This window comes from Belonocnema kinseyi, chromosome 5, assembly GCF_010883055.1.
Source record: "Belonocnema kinseyi isolate 2016_QV_RU_SX_M_011 chromosome 5, B_treatae_v1, whole genome shotgun sequence".
In the NCBI taxonomy this organism is placed as follows: domain Eukaryota; kingdom Metazoa; phylum Arthropoda; class Insecta; order Hymenoptera; family Cynipidae; genus Belonocnema; species Belonocnema kinseyi.
The window spans coordinates 128,096,473-128,117,769 of NC_046661.1; the positions used below are offsets into that span (position 1 = coordinate 128,096,473).

Sequence of the window (21,297 nt, forward strand, 5' to 3'; positions counted from 1 at the left end):
ATGTCTGTCCCAAATACAGTTTTATTCCGTTAATAAAAGACTGTATGTTACAAATATCACAAGATTAAAATTCGGCAGTACTTGAATAATAAATAAAATTATTCAAGGAAAAATGGGGGAATATTAAAATTGGAAAGTTTTGCACTTACTTTTTGGGATTATAGGTGCTCTGGGTGCCGTTGGTGGCGCCAGCCTTGTTCGGCATATTGTAAATATCTCCCAAAACGTCCAGGAGAACGCCAGTATTGCTCGTCGGCTGGGAGGCAGGCGGCGTCGACAATCCCAGAAGATCAGCCGATGAATTATTAACAGCGGCAGCAGCAACAGCACCACCACCACCAATTGAGGGCGCCTCGGCAGAATGGTGATTTGTGCCCGGCGCTGGACTCTTGCTCTCGCGAATCTCATTTTCCGGCACTCTGCCCGGCTTTTTCTTCTTCAAAACGGCGAGAATCGAGGACTCCCGCTCCGGAAAAGCGGGCATCTCCTCGAGCACGGTCGCCAGCACGTCGGTCGAGGCGATGATGCTCAGCTGGAGATACTCGGATGTTCGCTGCTGCAATTCCGCGTCGGCACTCCGAAGATTGCTGTCTTGTCGGAAGACGTCCTGAATCTGGGTTCTGATCTCGGGGAAGAGGTTGATGAATTTTATGTAGGTCGAGAGCAGAAGGGCTCGGGTCATTGAAGAACACAAGTGATACTATAAGAAATGATTGAGGCCAACAATTAGGAACTAAAATTGAAAAAATTACGAAAATTTCAAAATAATTTTCGAGGAATAAACTACAATATATATGAATTTTCAACTGAAAAAGAACAATTTTTCTAGAAAAACTACCATTTTTCAAACAAATACATCAATATTTAACGAAACAGTTGAACTTTGAAACTAAAAATTATATATTTATATCCAAAGAATTGAATTTTGAACTAAAAAAATTTTTAACTAAATAGTTGAACTTTAAACGCTAAAGCTGAAAAATTCTCCACTTGGGGTAATAAAAGCTCTGAGCTGCAAATGAAAGCACTCAAAATGGAACTGTTAAATTTTTAACTTTTAAAATTGAAATTTAAAAGATTTAATCAAAAATTTTTTATTTAAATGCTCAATAATTTACACTTCATGAATTGGAAATTCAGTTATTTTCTTTTTAAATAGTTTAAGCTTACTTGGAGAGCTTCAAAATTTTATTTCAAAATCTTGAGAAATCTAGAAGTCTGCAAATTTTAGAAAATTTCTTTGCAATTTGGATGTATAAATAACAATTGAACATTTATTATTTGCAGGCGAGATTTCAGTAATTTTAAGAGATTTGTAGAACTTTTAAAAAGATTCAAACTTAATATAAAACTTGAAATGATAGCCTAATATAAAACAAAATGTAGATTTTCGCAGATTTTAAACCAAAAAATTATATTCTTTTCAAAAATTGTAAAAGGCTTCAAAAGAATAAAAAAAAACATTTTCTTAAAATTCCTAGGAAAATTAAACTCCTAAATTACTGTTAAAATTACTCAAATTTTTTCTACAAATGTTCATTTGTAGATTATACATCAAAATTTAAAAATTTCACTTAAAAATTAGGCATTGTTCAAATGCAACAATAAAAATTATGCAATTTTAAGGAATTTTAAGCTTGAAACATCAAAAATTTAAACTAAACACTTCTAAATATATAAATTCAATTATTTTCTTTTTAAATAGTTTAAAAATCCTTGGAAAGCTTCAAAATTTTATTTCAAAATCTTGAGAAATCTAGAAGTTGTTTTAAACTTGGTTTTGAATTTAACATTATTTTGGAAATTTTTTCAGAACTTCTCAATGTCTGTCAAAATGAATTGAATTTTTTCTACAATTTTCATAAAATCCTGAAAATTTTAGAAAATTTTTTTGCAATTTGGATGTATAAATAACAATTGAACATTTATTATTTGCAGGCGAGATTTGAGTAATTTTAAGAGATTTTTAGAAGTTTTAAAAAGATTCAAACTTAATATAAAACTTGAAATGATAGCCTAATATAAAACAAAATGTAGATTTTCGCAGATTTAAAAAAAAAAAATTAGATTCTTTTCAAAAATTGTAAAAGGCTTCAAAAGAATAAAAAAAAACATTTTCTTAAAATTACTAGGAAAATTAAACTCCTAAATATCTGTTAAAATTACTCAAATTTTTTCTACAAATGTTCATTTGTAAATTATACATCAAAATTTTAAAATTTCACTTAAAAATTAGGCATTTTCCAAATGCAAGAATAAAAATTATGCAATTTTAAGGAATTTTAAGCTTGAAACATCAAAAATTTTAACTAAACACTTTTTAATATATAAATTCAATTATTTTCTTTTTAAATAGTTTCAAAATCCTTGGAAAGCTTCAAAATTTTATTTCAAAATCTTGAGAAATCTAGAAGTTGTTTTAAAATTGGTTTTGAATTTAACATTATTTTGGAAAAGATTCTTTTCAAGAATTGTAAAAGGCTTCAAAAGAATAAAAAAAAAACATTTCTTAAAATTCCTAGGTAAATTAAAAATAACTTCCCATTTTGAAAAATTATTTTAAGAGAATATTTAAAAAGTTTTTCAAAGATTTAAACAAAATTTTCACATAAATTCTAGAAGATTTTAAGAAAAATTTCTAATATTTGGATGATAATTTTTCATCTTTTTAAAACTCCTAAATATCTCTTCAAATTACTCAAATTTTTTCTACAAATGTTCATTTGTAAATTATGAATCAAAATTTAAAAATTTAACTTACAAATTAAGCATTTTTCAAATGCAACAATCAAAATTATATAATTTTAAGGAATTTTAAGCTAAAACATCAAAAATTGAAAAAATTTTAACTGAACACTTTTTAAATTATAAATCCAATTATTTTCTTTTTAAATAGTTTAAAAATCCTTGGAAAGCTTCAAAATTTTATTTCAAAATCTTGAGAAATCTAGAAGTTGTTTTAAATTTATAATTATTTTGGAAAATTTTTCAGAACTTCTAAATATCTGTCAAAATGAATTGATTTTTTTCTACAATTTTCAGAAAATCCTGCAAATTTTAGAAAATTTCTTTACAATTTGGATGTATAAATAACAACTGAACATAACTTTTTATTTTGAAAAATTATTTTAGGAGAATATTTAAAAAGTTTATCAAAGATTTAAACAAAATTTTCACAAAAATTCTAGAAGATTTTAAGAAAAATTTCTGAAATTTGCATGATAATTCTTAATCTTTTTAAAACTCCTAAATATTTCTTAAAATTACTCAATTTTTTTCTATAAATGTTCATTTGTAAATTATGCATCAAAATTAAAAAATTTCACTTACAAATTAAGCGTTTTTCAAATAAAACAATTAAAATGGTAACTTTCAAAGTTTAAAGGCTTTTCAAAATTTTGATTCAAGTTTTTCTATGTCAAACAATTCAGTTGAAAATTCTTTACTTTTAAATGTTTGGTTTCAATTTACCCATTTTAAACAAAAAATCCAATATTGTTTAATATTCAATAATTAATCTTTTTTTTACTTAAAATTTCAAATTAAATGGGTTAAAAATGGAATTTTTTAAACTGAAACAATATTTTTAATTTAATAAAATCCTTTAATTAAGAATATATTATTATGAAGTTATTTTTTAATTGAAAAAAAATTTATTTATTAAATAAAAATGTTTTTTACCCAAAATGTTCAACATCAAAGGCTTTTATTTTTTATTTGTCCAAGTCTTTAAGAAAGCATGTAAAAATTCTTTTAATTAAAAATGTAAGCTTAGAAATATAAATTTTAAATGGAAAATTTGTTAAGTAAACAAATTTTGAATGACGCATTGTAAGCCACATAATAGCATAATTGAAAAACATAATAATTCAACTAATTATTTAAAAACTGTTGAAATCAAACGTGAACAGATTTTTCTTCTACAAATTTGTAAAATTCTAGGTAAAAAAAAAAATCAATGTCATTTCCCGGTCTCAAAAAATTCCCGGTCCAGCGGCTACCCTGTACTTTTAAACAAACAATTGAATTTTAAACTAAAAAATAAATTTTTAATCAAATACTTGAACTTCAGACTAAAAAAGATATATTTTTAACGGAAAAATTCGAATTAAAAAGCAATTAAACCAAAAATTGAATCGCTAAATTCTCAATTAAAAAGTTGATTGTTCAGTAACATCTTTACTGGTTTTTTAAAAGATGTTGGATTTAATTGACCCAATTATTAAATTTGTTTGATCTAATACTTTAAGAAATGGATGTTTTCTAATTAAGTATTTTCATAAGACCCTAATTCCAGTGAAAAATTTCTTCAAACAAGTAAAAAGTTAATGTTCAGCGAAAACAAAACGAGTTTTCAAAAAAATAGTTAAATTTTCAAGTAAAATTATGAAACTTTAAGTGGAATAGTTTCATTTTCAACTAAAAAATATCAATTTTTTACGAAAACGACCATTTTTCAACCAAATACATCAATTTTTAACTAAACAGTTAAACTTTAAACTAAAAATTATATATTTCTAACCAACAAGTAAATTTTGAACTAAAAAAATTTCTTGAACTAAATAGTTGAACTTTAAACTAGAAAATATATATTTTTAACCAAACTATTGAATTTTGAATTAAAAAATGTCAACCAAACATTGAATCGTTTAATTTTGAGTTTAACAAAATCAATTTTTAAAAAATTTAACAAAATAGTTTAATTTTCAAACAAAAAAGTGCATTTCATCCGATAAAATTATTATTTTTTTGTCAAATAAAATGATTTTTCAACAAATTACATGAATTTCCAACCAAATAGTTGAATTTTCAACTAAAAAAAAATCAATTTTCCACTAAAAATGAATTAGTTAGACTTTCAGATTTAAAAAAATTAATTTTTAATATAATAGTTTAACTTTCAATCCAAGAAATTAATATTTAATTACAATCGTGATTCTATAAACAATAAAAAAAATTCAACAAACTAATTAAATTTTCAACCAAATAGTTGAATTTTTAGCCAAAAAAATTAAAGATCAACCAAGGAATGTAAGAATTTAAAAAAAAATAATACAATTTTCTATTAAAGTGATAAATTTTCAACTAATATGATACAGAATAGTTGAATTTTAAACAAAATAAATGAATTTTCAACATAAAACTTGATAGTTCAATCGTCAGTTTAAAAATTTAATTTTTAACTAAAAAAAAAAACAAAGTTTAAAAAAATATTCAATTAAAATTACGCATTTTTAACAAAAAATTAACTTAAAAAACTATTGAATTCAACCAAAAAGTACGAATATGCAACAAAATACAGGAATTTTCAACTAAAAATATAAATTTTCATCCAAAAATAGAATAGTTAAATTTTCAGTTAAAAAAATTTAAACAAAACAGTTTAATTTTTAAACAAAGAAAGGAATTTCAAACGAAAACAGTTTTTTTTATCAAATAAAAAAATTTGTTTAACAAACTAATTAAATTTTCAACCAAATAGTTGAATTTTCAGCTAAGAAAATTAATGATCAACCAAGGAAAGTAAGAATTTTGAAAAACATAATAAAATTTTCAATTAAAGTGATGAATTTTTAAACCAATATGATGAAGAATAATTGAATTTTAAAGTTTAAAAAAAAATCAATCAAAATTACGCATTTTTCACAAAAAATTAACTTAAAAAAACGATTGAATTCAACCAAAAATTACGTGTTTTACAAATAAGAAAGATTTTGCAGTCAAGAGGGAAAAAAAATTGGAGCCAAACTCTTAAATTTTCAAAAAAAAAAAAAGATAAATTCTCAACAAAGAAGATCAATTTTCTACAGAAAAAATACGAATATGCAACAAAATACATGAATTTTCAACTAAAAATATAAATTTTCAACCAAAAATAGAATAGTAAATTTTTAAACAATGAAATGAATTTCAAACGACAACAGTTTTATTTTTTACCAAATAAAATGATTTTTCAACAAATTACATAAATTTCCAACCAAATAGTTGAATTTTCAACTAAAAAAATCAATTTTCCACTAAAAATGAATTTGTTATATTTTCAGATTGAAAAAAATTGATTTTCAATATAACAGTTTAACTTTCAACCCAAGAAATTAATATTTAAGTACAATCGTGATTCTATAAACAATAACAATTTTTTTTAACAAACTAATTAAATTTTCAACTAAATAGTTGAATTTTCAGTTAAACAAATTAATGATCAACCAAGCAAAGAAAGAATTTTGAAAAAGATAATAAAAATTGGATATTTATATTCTCAGTTTAAAAAGTTAATTTTTAACCAAAAAACAACGAATCTTCAAAAAAATAGTAAAATAATAAAATAAAATTCTGAATTTTTAACAAAAAATCAACTTAAAAAAAACATTGAATTCAACCAAAAAATACGTATTTTTCAACTAAGAAAGATTTTGCAGTCAAGATAGAGAGAAAATTGAAACCAAACTCTTGAATTTTTCAACAAAAAGAAAAAATTTTCAACCAAGAAAATTAATTTTCTACAGAAAAAGGAAGAATACTCTGTTCAACTAAAAATATTAATTTTCAATCAAAACTAGAATAGTTAAATTTTCTCTTTAATAATAGTTAAATAGTTAAATAAAAAAATATATAATAATTTACAAAAAAAAGTTGCTTTCACAAATGAAGAAATAATATTATTTAAGTGAATCTAGCAAATTAAAACAAAAAAATTTAAGCGCCTTCTCTCAAAAATTCCCTGATTAAAAGAAAAAAAAAGCGCTATAAATTCCTTGTTTTTTTTCAGATATATAAAAATTCAACCTACTTTGGAATGTAAGAGTTGGAATTGCACCAGTGGCGAGGAACGCTGGTCACCTGCGATGAGGTTTCCGAATTCGCCGAGGATGTAACCTCCGACTTTCACCATATTTTCGTGACACGCGGGTGCTTGCAAAGCCTGAAATACAAAAAAAAAAAAATTAGGGGAAATAGGGGACTTTGAGATCAAAAATCGTGTCAATAGTGGCATAAATTTGAAGAAAAAAAAACAGGAACGAAATGGAAACATGAAATTTCTTAAATTATTATTTTTCAAGTTATAAGAAATACAAAAATAATTGTATAAAATAGTATAATAAATATAAAGTATAATAAAAGAGTTAAGAATTTCCATAAAATTATAAATTTTGCATTTTATGCAAGTATTTTAAATTTATAAAAGATTTTTTAAAGTAAATTCTACGACTAATTAATCGAAATGCTATTTTTATATTTTCTTATTGTCTGATGAAATTATGTAAAAAACTTTTTTACTCAATTTAGAATATCAGGCATATTACAGAGTTTTGATTTTTAAATTACAAATATTTTCCAGGTTTTTTGAAAGGTACTTTTAAAATAAAATTCTAAAACTTTGAGAATTAAATCCCACTTTACTAATTCTGCTAAAATTAATCAATTTCCTGCAAATATGATAAATTTAATTTTGAAGTAATTTTAAGTCCTAGGCATTTTTTTTATTAAAATGTTTATTCAATAAATTATCAGTAAAAGTTATACAAATATAACAAATTTATACTTATTTTTTTTAAACAAAAACAAATGCTAAAATGTTTATATTTACATAACTTTACACGATAATTAAACGAATAAACATTTCAACATTTAAAAATTTTAAAAAGTCAATCTGCTGAAAATGGGGAAAAACTAAATTTTTAACAGTTGAAAATTCAACAGTTAAATGTTGAAGAAAATTGAAAATTCAAGAAAAAAGCTCATTTTGTATTTAAAAATATTAGTGTTAAAAATATTTTATTTACAAAATTTGACATGAAAATTTATTAAATAAGCATATCGACAGTTAAAAATAAAATAATGTAAACTTATTGAAAATTGAAGACAATTAAAAATAATTATTTTTTTCCACTCTAATTTAAAATAAAAGAAAAAAGAGAATTTTTGTATTAAAAAGAAATGTTAAACTGTAATATTTATATAATTTTGCATAACAATTTAAAAATTAAAGATTTCAACAGTTAAGCATTGAATAATATTTAAAAATCAAGAAATAAAAGCGAATTCTGTATTAAAAACAAGTGTCAAAGATGTAATTTTGTAGATAATTTTACATAAGAATTTAATAAATAAATATTTCAGAAGTTGAAATTTAAAAAAAGAAATTTTTTTCTTAAAAACAACTGTTAAAAATTATATATTTACATAATTTTACATGAGAATTTATTAAATAAATATTTCAGCCTTTGAAAATTGAAAAGTCAATTTGTTAAAAATTGAAAAAAATTGGCCATCCAAGAAAAACTTAATTTTGTATTAAAAACCAGTGTTAAAACTGTTTTACTCACATAATTTTGACACAAGAATTTAATAAATAAACATTTTAACTGTCGAAAAATGAATTTTTTATTTTCTTCAATTTTCAATTTACCATAATTGAAAATTAAAAAAAAAGCGACATGAGAATTTCATAAATAATAATTTCAATAGTTAAGAATTCAAGTTTTGAATGTGAAATATAGTAGAAAATTTAAAAAAATACATATTTTTTATTAAAAGAAAGTATTAAAAAATTAATATTTACATAATTTTGTATCGGAATTAAATAAATAAAGATGTCGACCGATTTTAAGAGATTTCACGAAGAATTCACAAATATTCAAAAGAAAATTTTAAATTCAAGAAAAAGCGAATTTTTTATTTCAAAAAGTCTTAAAAATATAATATTTATACATTTTTAACTAAAATTTTTGTAAATAAATATTTCAACAGTTGAAAATTAAAAAAATACAACAAATTTTGTCTTAAAAACAACTGCTAAACATTTTACGTTCACATAAATTTCCATGAGAATTTAATAAATAACGATTTTAAAAGTTGAGAATTGCATTTTTGATTGTTGAATATTAAAGAAAATTTAAAATTCAAAAAAGTGAAAATTTTTTTTTTATCAAGAACGAGTTTAAAAATTAATATTCACATAATTTTACATGAGAATTTAATAAATGCACATTTCAATAATTGAAAATTGAAAAAGTCCATTTCTTGAAAATTGCAGAAAATCCGAAATTTAAGAAAAAAAAATTTTTGTAGTAAAAACATTTTTTTAATGTTAAATTTACACAATCGTACATCAGAATCGAATTTAATCTCAGTCGGGAATTTAATTAGATAGAAAAAAATTCCTATTGAAAATATTTTGAAATAATAAAAATGATAAAAGACTTCGCCAAAATTTCAAAATATTACAAAAGATTTCACGAAAAATTCACAAATATTCGAAAGAAAATTTAAAATTCAAGAAAAAGCAATTTTTTTATTTTTTAAAACACATTAAAAATATATTATTTATACAATTTTAAATGAAAATTTAATAAGAAAAAAGCGAATTTTGTATAAAAAATAAGCGTTCAAAATATAATATTTACATAACTTTACATAAAAATTAAATAAATATTTCCACAGTTGAAATCTAAAAAAAAAGAGTAAACTTTGTCTTAATAACAACTGTTAAAAATATTATAATTACATAATTTTACATGAGAATATAGTAAATAATAATTTCAAACGTTAGAAATTAAATTTTTGATTGTGAAATAATATTACAGAAAATTCAAAATTAACAAAAAGCGAATTTTGTTTATTCAAACCGAGTGTTAGAAAATTAATATTGACATAATTTTGCTTCAGAATTTAATAAATGAACATTTCAATAGTGCAAAATTGAATTTTCTATTTTCTTTAATTTTCAACAACTAAAAACTGGAAAAAAAAGCGAATTTTGTATTAAAAACAACCTTTAAAGATGTTAATTTTACACAATTTTACATCAAAATCCAGTTGAATATTATTGAGGAATTTAATAAGATGTACAAAAATTCCTATGGAAAATATTTTGAAATAATAAAAATGCGAAAAGATTTCGCAAATACTAGTTGAGAATTGAATTTTTGATTGTTGATGATTGAAGAAAATTTAAAATTGAAGAAGAAAAAAAATTAATTTTCTATAAAAAACAACTTTAAAAATGTTATATTTACATAATTTTACACAAGAATCTAATAAATAAACATTTCAACAGTTAAGGATTCAACTGTCGAAAATTGAAAGTCTATTTCTTGAAAATTGAAGAAAATCCAAAATTTAAGAAGAAGAAAAACATCATTTTTTATTAAAAACAATGTTCAAAAATGTTAATTTTACATAATTTTATTAATCATGGATTTTTTAAATAAAAGTATTAATACATTTATTTATATTTTTATCGTGAATATTTATTGAATTGCATTTAATTTCCTTATTTTATTTATTCACAATTTCTTTAATTTATTTCAATAGCTTATATACAACATTTATTTTGTGAAATCAAAAAAATAATATTTGTATAATTATTAATAATTATTTTTAATTTATATATATATATATATTTTTAATATATGCGGGGATAATCCGCTGCAGTCGTTTTTGCGTAACCAGTGTTAAAACCAGTGTTAAAACTGTTTAACTGTTTTAAGTGAATTTTTTATTTTCTTCAATTTTCAATTTACCATAATTGAAAATTAAAAAAAAAGCGACATGAGAATTTCATAAATAATAATTTCAATAGTTAAGAATTCAAGTTTTGAATGTGAAATATAGTAGAAAATTTTAAAAAATACATATTTTTTATTAAAAGAAAGTATTAAAAAATTAATATTTACATAATTTTGTATCGGAATTAAATAAATAAAGATGTCGACCGATTTTAAGAGATTTCACGAAGAATTCACAAATATTCAAAAGAAAATTTTAAATTCAAGAAAAAACGAATTTTTTATTTTAAAGTCTTAAAAATATAATATTTATATATTTTTAACTAAAAATTTTGTGAATAAATATTTCAACAGTTGAAAATTAAAACATGAAAAAACTTCAGGTGCGAATTCGCACCAGTGTACCATCTGAGGTTTAAATTATCAATCTAAGAGTTAAATTAACTTATTTTTAATTACATTAAATTTTAATAATTGTAAGTGAGTACAATTTGAATCTAGGGAAATTTTATGCAAAATAGGGGACATTTCGAGGAAATAGAATTCATAATATATTTTTTTTTTTTTAATATTAAAATTACCTCAAAAACAGTTTTGGCCGCATATCCTTGAACATCGTCCCTGTTGATGACGATTTGAATGACCCTGTACCAGACTTCCTCGGACACATAATCCCCAGCTATCCTGATCAAATTCAGAATTACGTCGACGTACCAAGTGTAATCGGTCGCGTATTTTTCGGCGAGAATCGCCACCTTCAGGACCATCTCCTCCCGAATCGAATAATCCGCCGTCTCGAGGTAATTGAGCATCTCCTGGACAATTTCCTCGGCATTGCTCTTGTCGCACATCGCGTAGAGAAGATCGACCTGACAAGAGAAGTCATTCTCATTCTCATTTTTTTTATTTTATTTTTTCTTATTTTTCTCCACTTTCAAAAACAGCAAATCCCTACCATATTTATCTGATGAAGTTCCTATCATTTTATGCTACTAATTTAATATTGATTATTAATTTAAATGAGAATTACATTTTCAACCATTTTAAACAAATTGGTATAAATATATTTTGTAATAATTATATAATAAATTATTATATATTAATATATTGTATTTTTAAGTGAATATTGGAATTTTCAAACAAAAAAGATTTTCTACCAAAAAAAATGAATTTTCAACAAAAGAGTTGAGTTTAAACGCTAAAATCTCGGAATGTTTTTAGAAAAAGCGTAAACTACGAAACTAGAGAAGATAAAAATTTTAAATCAAAGTTTTTCAGATGCAAAAATTGATTCATAGTTAAAAAATTAATTTGCAACATATTTCAACTTTCAATTGAAAAAATTTATAATTAATAACATTTTTTAAAGAAAATAAAATCATTTTTGACATGCCGGTTAAATTTTCAATAAAAGAGTTGAGTTTTCAGGCTAGAAAGTCTTTTTAGAAAAAAACTTTCACAAAATTTTCAACAAAAAAAATTAATTTTCGACTAAATAATTTTATTCTAATATGGAAAGATGAATTTCGAACCAAATGCATTTTTAAGAAAAAATATTTTTAGATACAAAAATTAATTTATATGCAGTTCAAAAATTAATTAATTTGAAACCAACAAGATTAATTTTCTACTAAAAAGAGACCATTTTGAACCAAATACACGAATCTTCAACTTAAAAAAGCTCAATTTTCACCAAAACTGAAATAATTAAATTTTCAGAAAAAAATGAATTTTTAAGTGCAAAAAAAAATTTTCAAAAAAATACATTAATTTTCCAATAAAAAAATAATTTTCCAACCAACAAGATTAATCTTCGACAAAAATTAAACGATTTTCCATCCAGTAAGATTAGTCTTTTATTACAAAAAAAATTAACAAAATGCATGAAATTCCAAGAGAGATTAATTTTAAATCAGCAAGATTAATTTTCGACAAAAAAAAACCATTTTTCATATAGTAAGATTAGTTTTTTTATTACAAAAGAAAATAAAATAAAAATGCAACCAAATACATGAAATACATCAAAATTCTCAACTAAAAAAAGCTCAATTTTCACAAAAAATAAAATAATTAAATTTTCAGATGAGAACCTTAATTTATGACAAAAGAGTTTAACTTTGAACAAAAAATGAATTTTTAATTAAAAAGATAAATCTGTAATAAAAACAATAAGTTTTTAAGAAGATTATGAATTTTCAAACGAATAGTTGAATTTTTAACTATAAAATATCAATTTTTAACCTAAACACGGTTAGTCATATTTTCAGTGAAAAAAATTAATTTTTAAACAAAAAAAAACCGATTGTTAATTAAAATTATGAATTTTCAAGCAAAAAAATCGATCTTTAATGAAATAGTTCAAAAAACTTCAATAATATTATTGAATTTTCAACTATAAAAGATCAATTTTTTATCAAAAGACGATTACTTAAATTTTCAGTTTAAAAAAATTAATTTTTAACCAAACAAAAAGAACTTTTAATTAAAATTATGAATTATCAAGCAAAGAAAATCGATTTTTAATTAAATAGTTCAAAAAATTTAATAATATACATGATTTTTACACTAAAAAGATGAATTTTCAACCAAATAGTTGAATTTTCAACTATAAAATATTAATTTTTAACTAAAATTTGGTTAAATTTCAGCTTCAAAAATTAATTTTTAACCAAAAATGCGGATTTTTATTAAAAATTATGAATCTTCAACCAAAGAAAATCAATTCTTTTCAGAATTAGCAAATTAATTTTCAACAAAATGCATTTATTTTCAACCAAAACAGCAATAGCTAAAATTTTCACTTAAAAATTAAATTTTTAACCAAAAAAGTTCATTTTTAACAAGAAAGATGAAATTTCAAAAAAGAAGATTACTTTTTTGAGTAAAAAAGACAATTTTCAATAAAATACATTAATTTTCCAATAAAAAGATAAAATTTCAAACAACAAGATTAATTTTCGACTAAAAAAAAACGATTTTTCGTCCAGTAAGATTAATTTTTTTACAACAACAAAAAATGGTACAAAATACATGAAATTCCAAGTAAAAAAGATTAATTTTAAATCTGCAACATTAATTTTCTACCAAAAAATATAATTTTTAACAAAATACATGAATTTCTAATCAAAAAGTTGAATTTTCAACCAATAAGGCTGAATTTTCACTTTAAACAAAAATGAATTTTTAATTAAAATGATAAATCTGCCAAGAAAACAATAAATTTTTAAGAAACCAGTTAAATTTTCATCCAAGAAGTTTAACTTTATAACAAAAAAGTCGAATTTCAGACAAAATGCATTTATTTTTAACCAAAATAGAAATAGCTAAAATTTTCATTTAAAAAATTAAATTTTTAACCAAAAAAGTTAAAAGAATATTACTTTTTTGAATAAAAAAGAGAATTTTGAACAAAATACATTAATTTTCGACAAAAAATGATTTTTTATCCAGTAAGATTAATTTTCGACAAAAAAAAGATCATTTTCATAAAAAAAAGAATAATTACATTTTCAGATAATAAAATTAATTTCCGACATAAACGTTCTACTTTGAACAAAAAATGAATTTTTAATTAAAATTATAATTCTGTAACGAAAACCATAAATTTGTAAGAAACTAGTTAAATTTTCATCCAAGAAAATTAACTTTATAACAAAAAAAGTAGAATTTCATACAAAGTGCATTCATTTTCAAATAAATATTTGAATTTTCAACTAGAAAAGATCAGTTTTTAACAAAAGCACGATTAGCTATATTTTCAGTTAAAAAAAATTAATTATAAATAATTATAAATAATTAATATATATAAATTTATATATAAATAATTATTATAAATAATAACAAGAAAAAGCTAATTTTTAAATAAAATTATGAGTTTTCAACCTAAGAAAATGGATTTTTAATCAAATAGTTTTAAAAAATGTCACTAATATATATATGAATTTTACACTAAAAAGATGGATTTTCAACCAAATAGTTGAATTTTCAACCAAATAGTTAAATTTTCAACCAAAAAAGATCTATTTTTAACCAAAACACGATTAGTTATATTTTCAGTTTAAAAAATTAATTTTTAACGAAAAAAAAGACGAATTTTTAATTAAAATTATGCATTTTCAACCAAAGAAAATCGATTTTTAATGAAATAGTTAAAAAAAAATTTCAATAAATTTTGGTTGAAAATTTATTTTTTTAAAAATAAAAATATAATTGACCGTGTTTTGGATAAAAATTGATCTTTATGAGTTGAAAATTAATCTTTTTTAGTGTAAAAATCACTCATATTATTGAACTTTTTTAAAACTAATTAAAAATCGATTTTCTTTGGTTGAATATTCACCATTAAAATTAAAAATTCGCTTTTTTTGTTGAAAATTAATTTTTTTGTAATGAAAATATAACTGACCGAGTTTTGGAAATTGATCTTTTTTAGTTGAAAATTCATCTTTATTAGTGTAAAAATTATGTATATTCATAATTTTAATTAAAATGTTAGCTTTTTTGGTTGATAATTAATTTTTTTTAACTGAAAATATAAATAACCGTGTTTTGGTTAAAAATGAATCTTTTTTAGTGGAAAATCCCGCTATTTGGTAGAAAATTCATATTTTTAGTGCAAAATTCATGTATATTATTGAAGTTCTTTTGAAATATTTAATTAAAAATTAAATTTTCTTTGGTTCAAGATTTATACTTTTAACTAAAAATTCGTCTTTTTTATTCGAATATTAATATTTTTTAGTGTAAAATTCATGTATGTTATTGAATTTTTTTTTACAGTAAAAAATTAACCTTTTTGGCTAGAAATTAAACTTTCATTAAAAATTCATTTTCTTTGGACGAAGATTCATAATTTTAATTCAAAAATTCGCTTTTTTGGTTCAAAATTAATTTTTTTTTACTGAAAATATAACTAATCGTGTTTTAGTTAAAAATTGATCTTTTATAGTTGAAAATTCAATTACTTGGTTGAAAAATAATCTTTTTAGTGCAAAATTCATTAATATTATTGAAGTTTTTTAACTATTTAATTAAAAATACATTATTTTTGGTTGGATATTCATAATTTTTATTGAAAATTCGCTTTTTTTTGTTGAAAAATAATTTTTTTAAACTAAAAATATAAATAACCGTGTTTTGGTTAAAAAATGAAATTTTACAGTTAAAAATTCAACTATTTGGTTGAAATTTCATCTTTTTAGTGTAAAAATCATATACATTATTGAATTTTTTTGAATTATTTCAGTCAAAATTGATTTTCTTTGGTCGAATATTCATAATTTTCAATGAAAATTTGCCTTTTTTGTTTGAAAATAAATTTTTTTAAATTGAAAATATAACTAATCGTGTTTTTGTTAAAAATTGATCTTTTTTAGTCGAAAATTAATCTTGTTGGTTGAAAATTTATCTTTTAATTGGAAAATTAATGTATTTTGTTAAAAATTTTCTTTTTTACTCAAAAAAGTAATCTTCTTGGTTGAAATTTCATCTTACTGGTTAAAAATGAACTTTTTTTGTTTAAAAATTAATTTTTTAACTGAAAATGTAGCTATTCCTATTTTGGTTGCAAATTAATGCATTTGGTAGAAATTCGACTTTTTTAAAATAAAGTTAATCTTTTTGGATGAAAAATTAACTATTTTCTTTAGAATGTATTGTTTTCGATACAGATATATCATTTTCATTAAAAAATTTTTTTTTTCTGAAAATTTAATTATTTCAGTTTTGGTGAAAATTGAGCTTTTTTAAGTTAAAAATTCACGTATTTTGTTAAAAATGGCCTTTTTTAGTAGAAAATTAATGTGGTTTTAAAAAAAATAATTAATTTTTTAACTATAAATTAATTTTTGTATCTAAAAATATTTTTTGTTTGAAAATGCATCTTTTTAGTGTAAAATTCATGTATATTTTAGTCACATTTTTTAAAACTATTTCATTAAAAAATCAGTTTTCTTAGGTTTTGGTTAAAAATTGATCTTTTTAAATTAAAAATTCAAATATTTGGTTGAAAATTCATCTTTTAAGTGTAAAAATCATGTATATTATTAAATTTGTTGAACTATTCAATTAAAAATCGATTTTCTTTGCCTAAAAATTCATAATTTTAATTAAAAGTTCTTTTTTTTTGTTTGTTAAAAATTAATTTTTTTAAACTGAAAATATAACTAATCGTGTTTTTGTTAAAAATTGATCTTTTTTAGTTAAAAATTCAACTATTTGGTTGAAAATTAATGCATTATGCCTGAAATTCGAATTTTTTGTAATAAAGTTAATCTTCTTGGATGAAAATTTAACTAATTTCTTAACAATTTATTATTTTCGTTACAGATTTATCGTTTTAATTAAAAATTAATTTTTTGCTCAAAGTTGAACTCTTGTGTCAAAAATTAATTTTTTCATTTAAAAATTTAATTATTCTATTTTTTGTGAAAATTGAGCTTTTTTAGTTGAAAATTCCACTTTTTAATTCGAAATTCATGTATTTTGTTAAAAATGATCTTTTTTAGTCTAAAATTAATGTTGCTGATTTAAAATTAATCTTTCTTACTTGGAATTTCATTGTTGCATTTTTTTAATAAGAAATTAAGCTTACTGGATGGAAAATCGTTTTTTTTTTAGTCGAAAATTAATCTTGTTGGTTGAAAAATGATATTTTTAATAAAAACTATGAATATTCAACTAAAGAAAATCGATTTTTAATGAAATAGTTCAAATTCTACCCAAAAATTAATTTTATGCTAAAAAAAGTTTCTATAATATACATGAATATTATACAAGAATATAAAATTTCAACCAGTAATATTAGTTTTCTACCAAATATTGAAAATATTTTTTAACAAAAAAATTTAATTTACTGGAACCAAGACTCAAATAGTTAAGTTTTAAGTTAAGAAAAACAATGTTCGGCCAAAACATACGAATTTTCAAATGAAAAAGATCATTTTTCAACCAAAAATAAAATAATAAAATTTTCATTTAAAGCAAATAATGTTCCACCGAGAAAATGAAATTTTAACTGAAGCCATGAAATATTCAACTGTAATAGTATTTCCATTTTCTGTTTAAAAAGAAAAACATTCAACCAAAAATAGAAGCAAATTTTCAATAAAATACCTCATTTTATAAAAAAAAATTTAATTAAAGTGATGAATTTTCAATAAAAAAAAAAATAAATTTTCAACAAAAGAGTTAATTTTTTAACCAAGTAAATTTATTTCTAACCTAAAAGATGAAATTTCTGTTAAAATAATGTATATTTAACTACAATTCTCGAATTTTCTACCAAAAAGAAGAATTTTTAAACAATGAGATTAACTTTTAAAGAAAAAAATATTTTTTTCTATAAAGTCCATTTTATTACAGTTTCAATAAAATCAAAGTTAATTTTCTACTAAAAAGATTTAATTTCTATTACAAAAGATAAATTTTCAACAAAAAATGGAATGAAAATTTAAATAATTAAATTTTAGGTTAAAGAAATCAATGGTTGACCAAAAAAAGACAAATTTTAAACTAAAAAAAGATCATTTTTCAACAAAAAAAAAATTGAATAATTAAATTTTAACTTTAAAACATTCATGTTGCACCGAAAAAATGAACTTTGCAAGTAAAGTTATAGAATATTCAACTGAAAGAAATTTCAACCAAAGAAATTAATTTTTAATTCAAATGATAAATATTCAATAAAAAGATAAATTTTTAACGAGAGTTAATTTTTCAACCATAGAAATGATTGTTTTTTTGCGACAATTTAATTTTCTTTGGTTGAAGATTCATAATTTTAATTAAAAATTCACTTTTTGGTTGAAAATTAATTTTCTTTTTAAATGAAAATATAACTAATCGTGTTTAAATATAAATTTATCTTTTATAGTTGCAAATTCAACTACTTGGTTGAAAACTAATCTTTTTAGAGCAAAATTCATTACTATTATTGAAGTTTTTTTGAACTTTTTAATTGAAAAAAACATTATTTTTGGTTGAATGTTCATAGTTTTATTTAAAAATTCGCTTTTTTTCGTTGATAATTAATTTTTTTAAACTGAAAATGTAACTATTTTTGTTTTGGTTAAAAATTTCTCTTTTTTAGTTGAATATCAAATTGTTTGGTTGGAAATTAATGCGTTTTATTTGAACTTCGACTTTTTTGTTATAAATTTAAACTTCTTCGATGAAATTTTACTAGTTGCTTAAAATTTTTTTTTTCATTATAGATTTATCGTTTTAATTAAAAATTCATTTAATGTTCAAAGATGAACTCTTATATCAAAAATTAATTTTCTCATCTGAAAATTTAATTATTCTATTTTTTGTGAAAATTGAGCTTTTTTAGTTGAAAATTCAACTTTTTGATTAGAAATTCATGTATTTGGTTAAAAATGATCTTTTTTAGTCGAAAATTAATATTGCTGTTTTAAATTGAATCTTCTTTACATGGAATTTCACGTATTTGGTTGAATTTTTATTATATATTTTTTAAAAAACTAATCCTACTAGAAGAAAAATCATTTTTTTGTTTTTTTTTTTCGTTGAAAATTAATCTTGCTGATTTAAAATTAATCTTTTTTACTTGGAATTTCATTGTTGAATTTTTTGTTTTAAAAAAATTAAGCTTACTGGATGCAAAATCGTTTTTTTTTAGTCGAAAATTAATCTTTTTGGTTGAAAAATGATATTTTTATTGGAAAATTAATGTATTTTGTTGAAAATTGTCTTTTTTACTCAAACTTTTTTGGTTTAAAATTAAATTTTTCAACTGAAAATTTTAACTGTTCCAGTGTTGGTTGAAAATTAATGCATTTTATTGATATTCGATTTTTTTTGGTTATAAAGTTAATCCTCTTGGATGAAAATTTAACTAGTTTCTTAAAAATTTATTGTTTTCGTGACAGATTTATCTTTTCAATTAATAATTCATTTTTTGTTCAAAGTTGAACTCTTATGTCAAAAATTAATTTGCCAATTCTGAAAAGAATTGATTTTCTTTGGTTGCAGATTCATAATTTTTAATAAAAATCCGCTTTTCTGGTTAAAAATTAATTTTTTAAACTGAAAATATAACTAACCGTGTTTAAGTTAAAAATTGATATTTTATAGTTAAAAATTCAGCTATCTGGTTAAAAATTCTTCTTTTTAGTGTAAAAATCGTGAAAAATCGTTTTTTTTTTGTCGAAGATTAATCTTGTTGGTTGAAAAATGATCTTTTTATTGGAAAATTAATATGTTTTGTTGAAAATTGTCTTTTTTACTTAAAAATTAATTTTTTTCTGAAAATTTAATTACTTCAGTTTTGGTGAAAATTTAGCTTTTTTAAGTTAAAAATTCATTTATTTTGTTAAAAATGGCCTTTTTTAGTAACAAAATTAATCTTGTTGATTTAAATATTAATTAATTTTGTAACTACATATCAATTAATTTTTGTATCTAAAAATATTTTTTGTCCAAAAATGCATTTGGTTGAAAACTCATCTTTTACGTGTAAAATTCATGCATATTATTAAACTTTTTTTGAACTATTTCATTAAAAATTCGATTTTCTTTGGTTAAAAATTCAATAATTCGGATGTAAATTGATGTACTTTGTTCAAATTAAATATTTTTGGTAGAAATTTAATCTTCTTGCTTGAAATTTATACTGTTTCGTCGAAAATTGATCTCTTTTACGTAAAAATTCAATTTGAAGCGATAAACTGTCTCGCATAATTTAAATAATATGATTATAATTATTAAAGATAGAAAACACGATATTTTATATTTAAATTGAAAATGCTTATTAATTCTAATTAAATTTTGAAAGCAGAGAGAAGTCTTTTAAACATTTTTAAACAAATAAAATTAAATTAAATTAAATAAAATGGGAAAAATGAAGAAAAAAAAACAAACAAACCGCTTGCTGTCTGACGGAGACATCCTTCTCCATCTTCATCGAGAGAATAACAACCTCCTGGTGCTTTTTGACCGCCTCGTGCGACAATTCCGAGGTGGCAAGATGGCACATGGATTCTAGAGCTAGATAACGAAGATTCGTTTCCCGATTTGAGAGAAACTGGCCGAGTTGGTTGCAGGCTCGCACCAGAAGATGCGGCTCGCTGTCGTTGTGAATTATTAAACTAATCGCCTCGAACAGCACAGCATTTTTCGCGTTTGCATGCTGCACTTTCTTCGACTTTGGTGGCTCCTGAGCTTTATTTAAAATCGTCTCGAGACACTCGTTCAGACGACCCCGAACCCCCGGATCTTCCGCTGTCGAAATACCCAAATTAGCATTATAATCGACTTTGTCAAATAGCCCTCAACAACCAATTATTCCATTCAAGACCAGGGTGTCTACTCAAATCCTGGACAACAAATTCTCCAACAAATCCAATTATTTTTTCTCTTTTTTTTGGGTATATTTTTCAGGCAAAAATTGTTTAGCGCTCAAAGTGAAAAACTCTTATATTTTAAAACTTTGAAAAATTAAAAAGTTCTATCAAATGTAAAGTTCAAAGGGGACGACTGGAAAATCCAGAAATATAAAATTTTCGAAACTGTGAAATTTGCAAATTATAAAATTCCCGACTAATAAAAATTGCGAATAATAAAATTGACGAAAAGTAAAAATACCGAATTATAAAATTAACGAATTGGAAAATTACTGAAGAATAAAATACCCGTCAGAAAATTGCCGAATTATAAAATTAAAAAATTAAACAATTACAATTTTTTTATAAATATATTTTATTCCCATTTTTTGAACTTGAAACCAAAAAAATCACTCTATTTTCATCGCAACTTATAACGTTTT

General features: G+C 21.6%; 1 protein-coding gene across 2 annotated transcripts in view; it reads right to left on the reverse strand.

Annotated features, from left to right (window-relative positions):
- LOC117172566 (AP-2 complex subunit alpha) overlaps positions 1-21,297 on the reverse strand; it is a 98,271-nt gene that overhangs the window by 22,670 nt on the left and 54,304 nt on the right. For both annotated transcript variants that reach the window (XM_033360629.1, XM_033360628.1), the window contains exons 7-10: positions 20,398-20,753; positions 11,093-11,380; positions 6,791-6,922; positions 150-700 (exon numbers count right to left, since the gene is read on the reverse strand). In XM_033360629.1, coding sequence (XP_033216520.1) covers positions 150-700; positions 6,791-6,922; positions 11,093-11,380; positions 20,398-20,753 — 1,327 coding nt within the window. The remainder of the gene's footprint in view (positions 1-149; positions 701-6,790; positions 6,923-11,092; positions 11,381-20,397; positions 20,754-21,297) is intronic.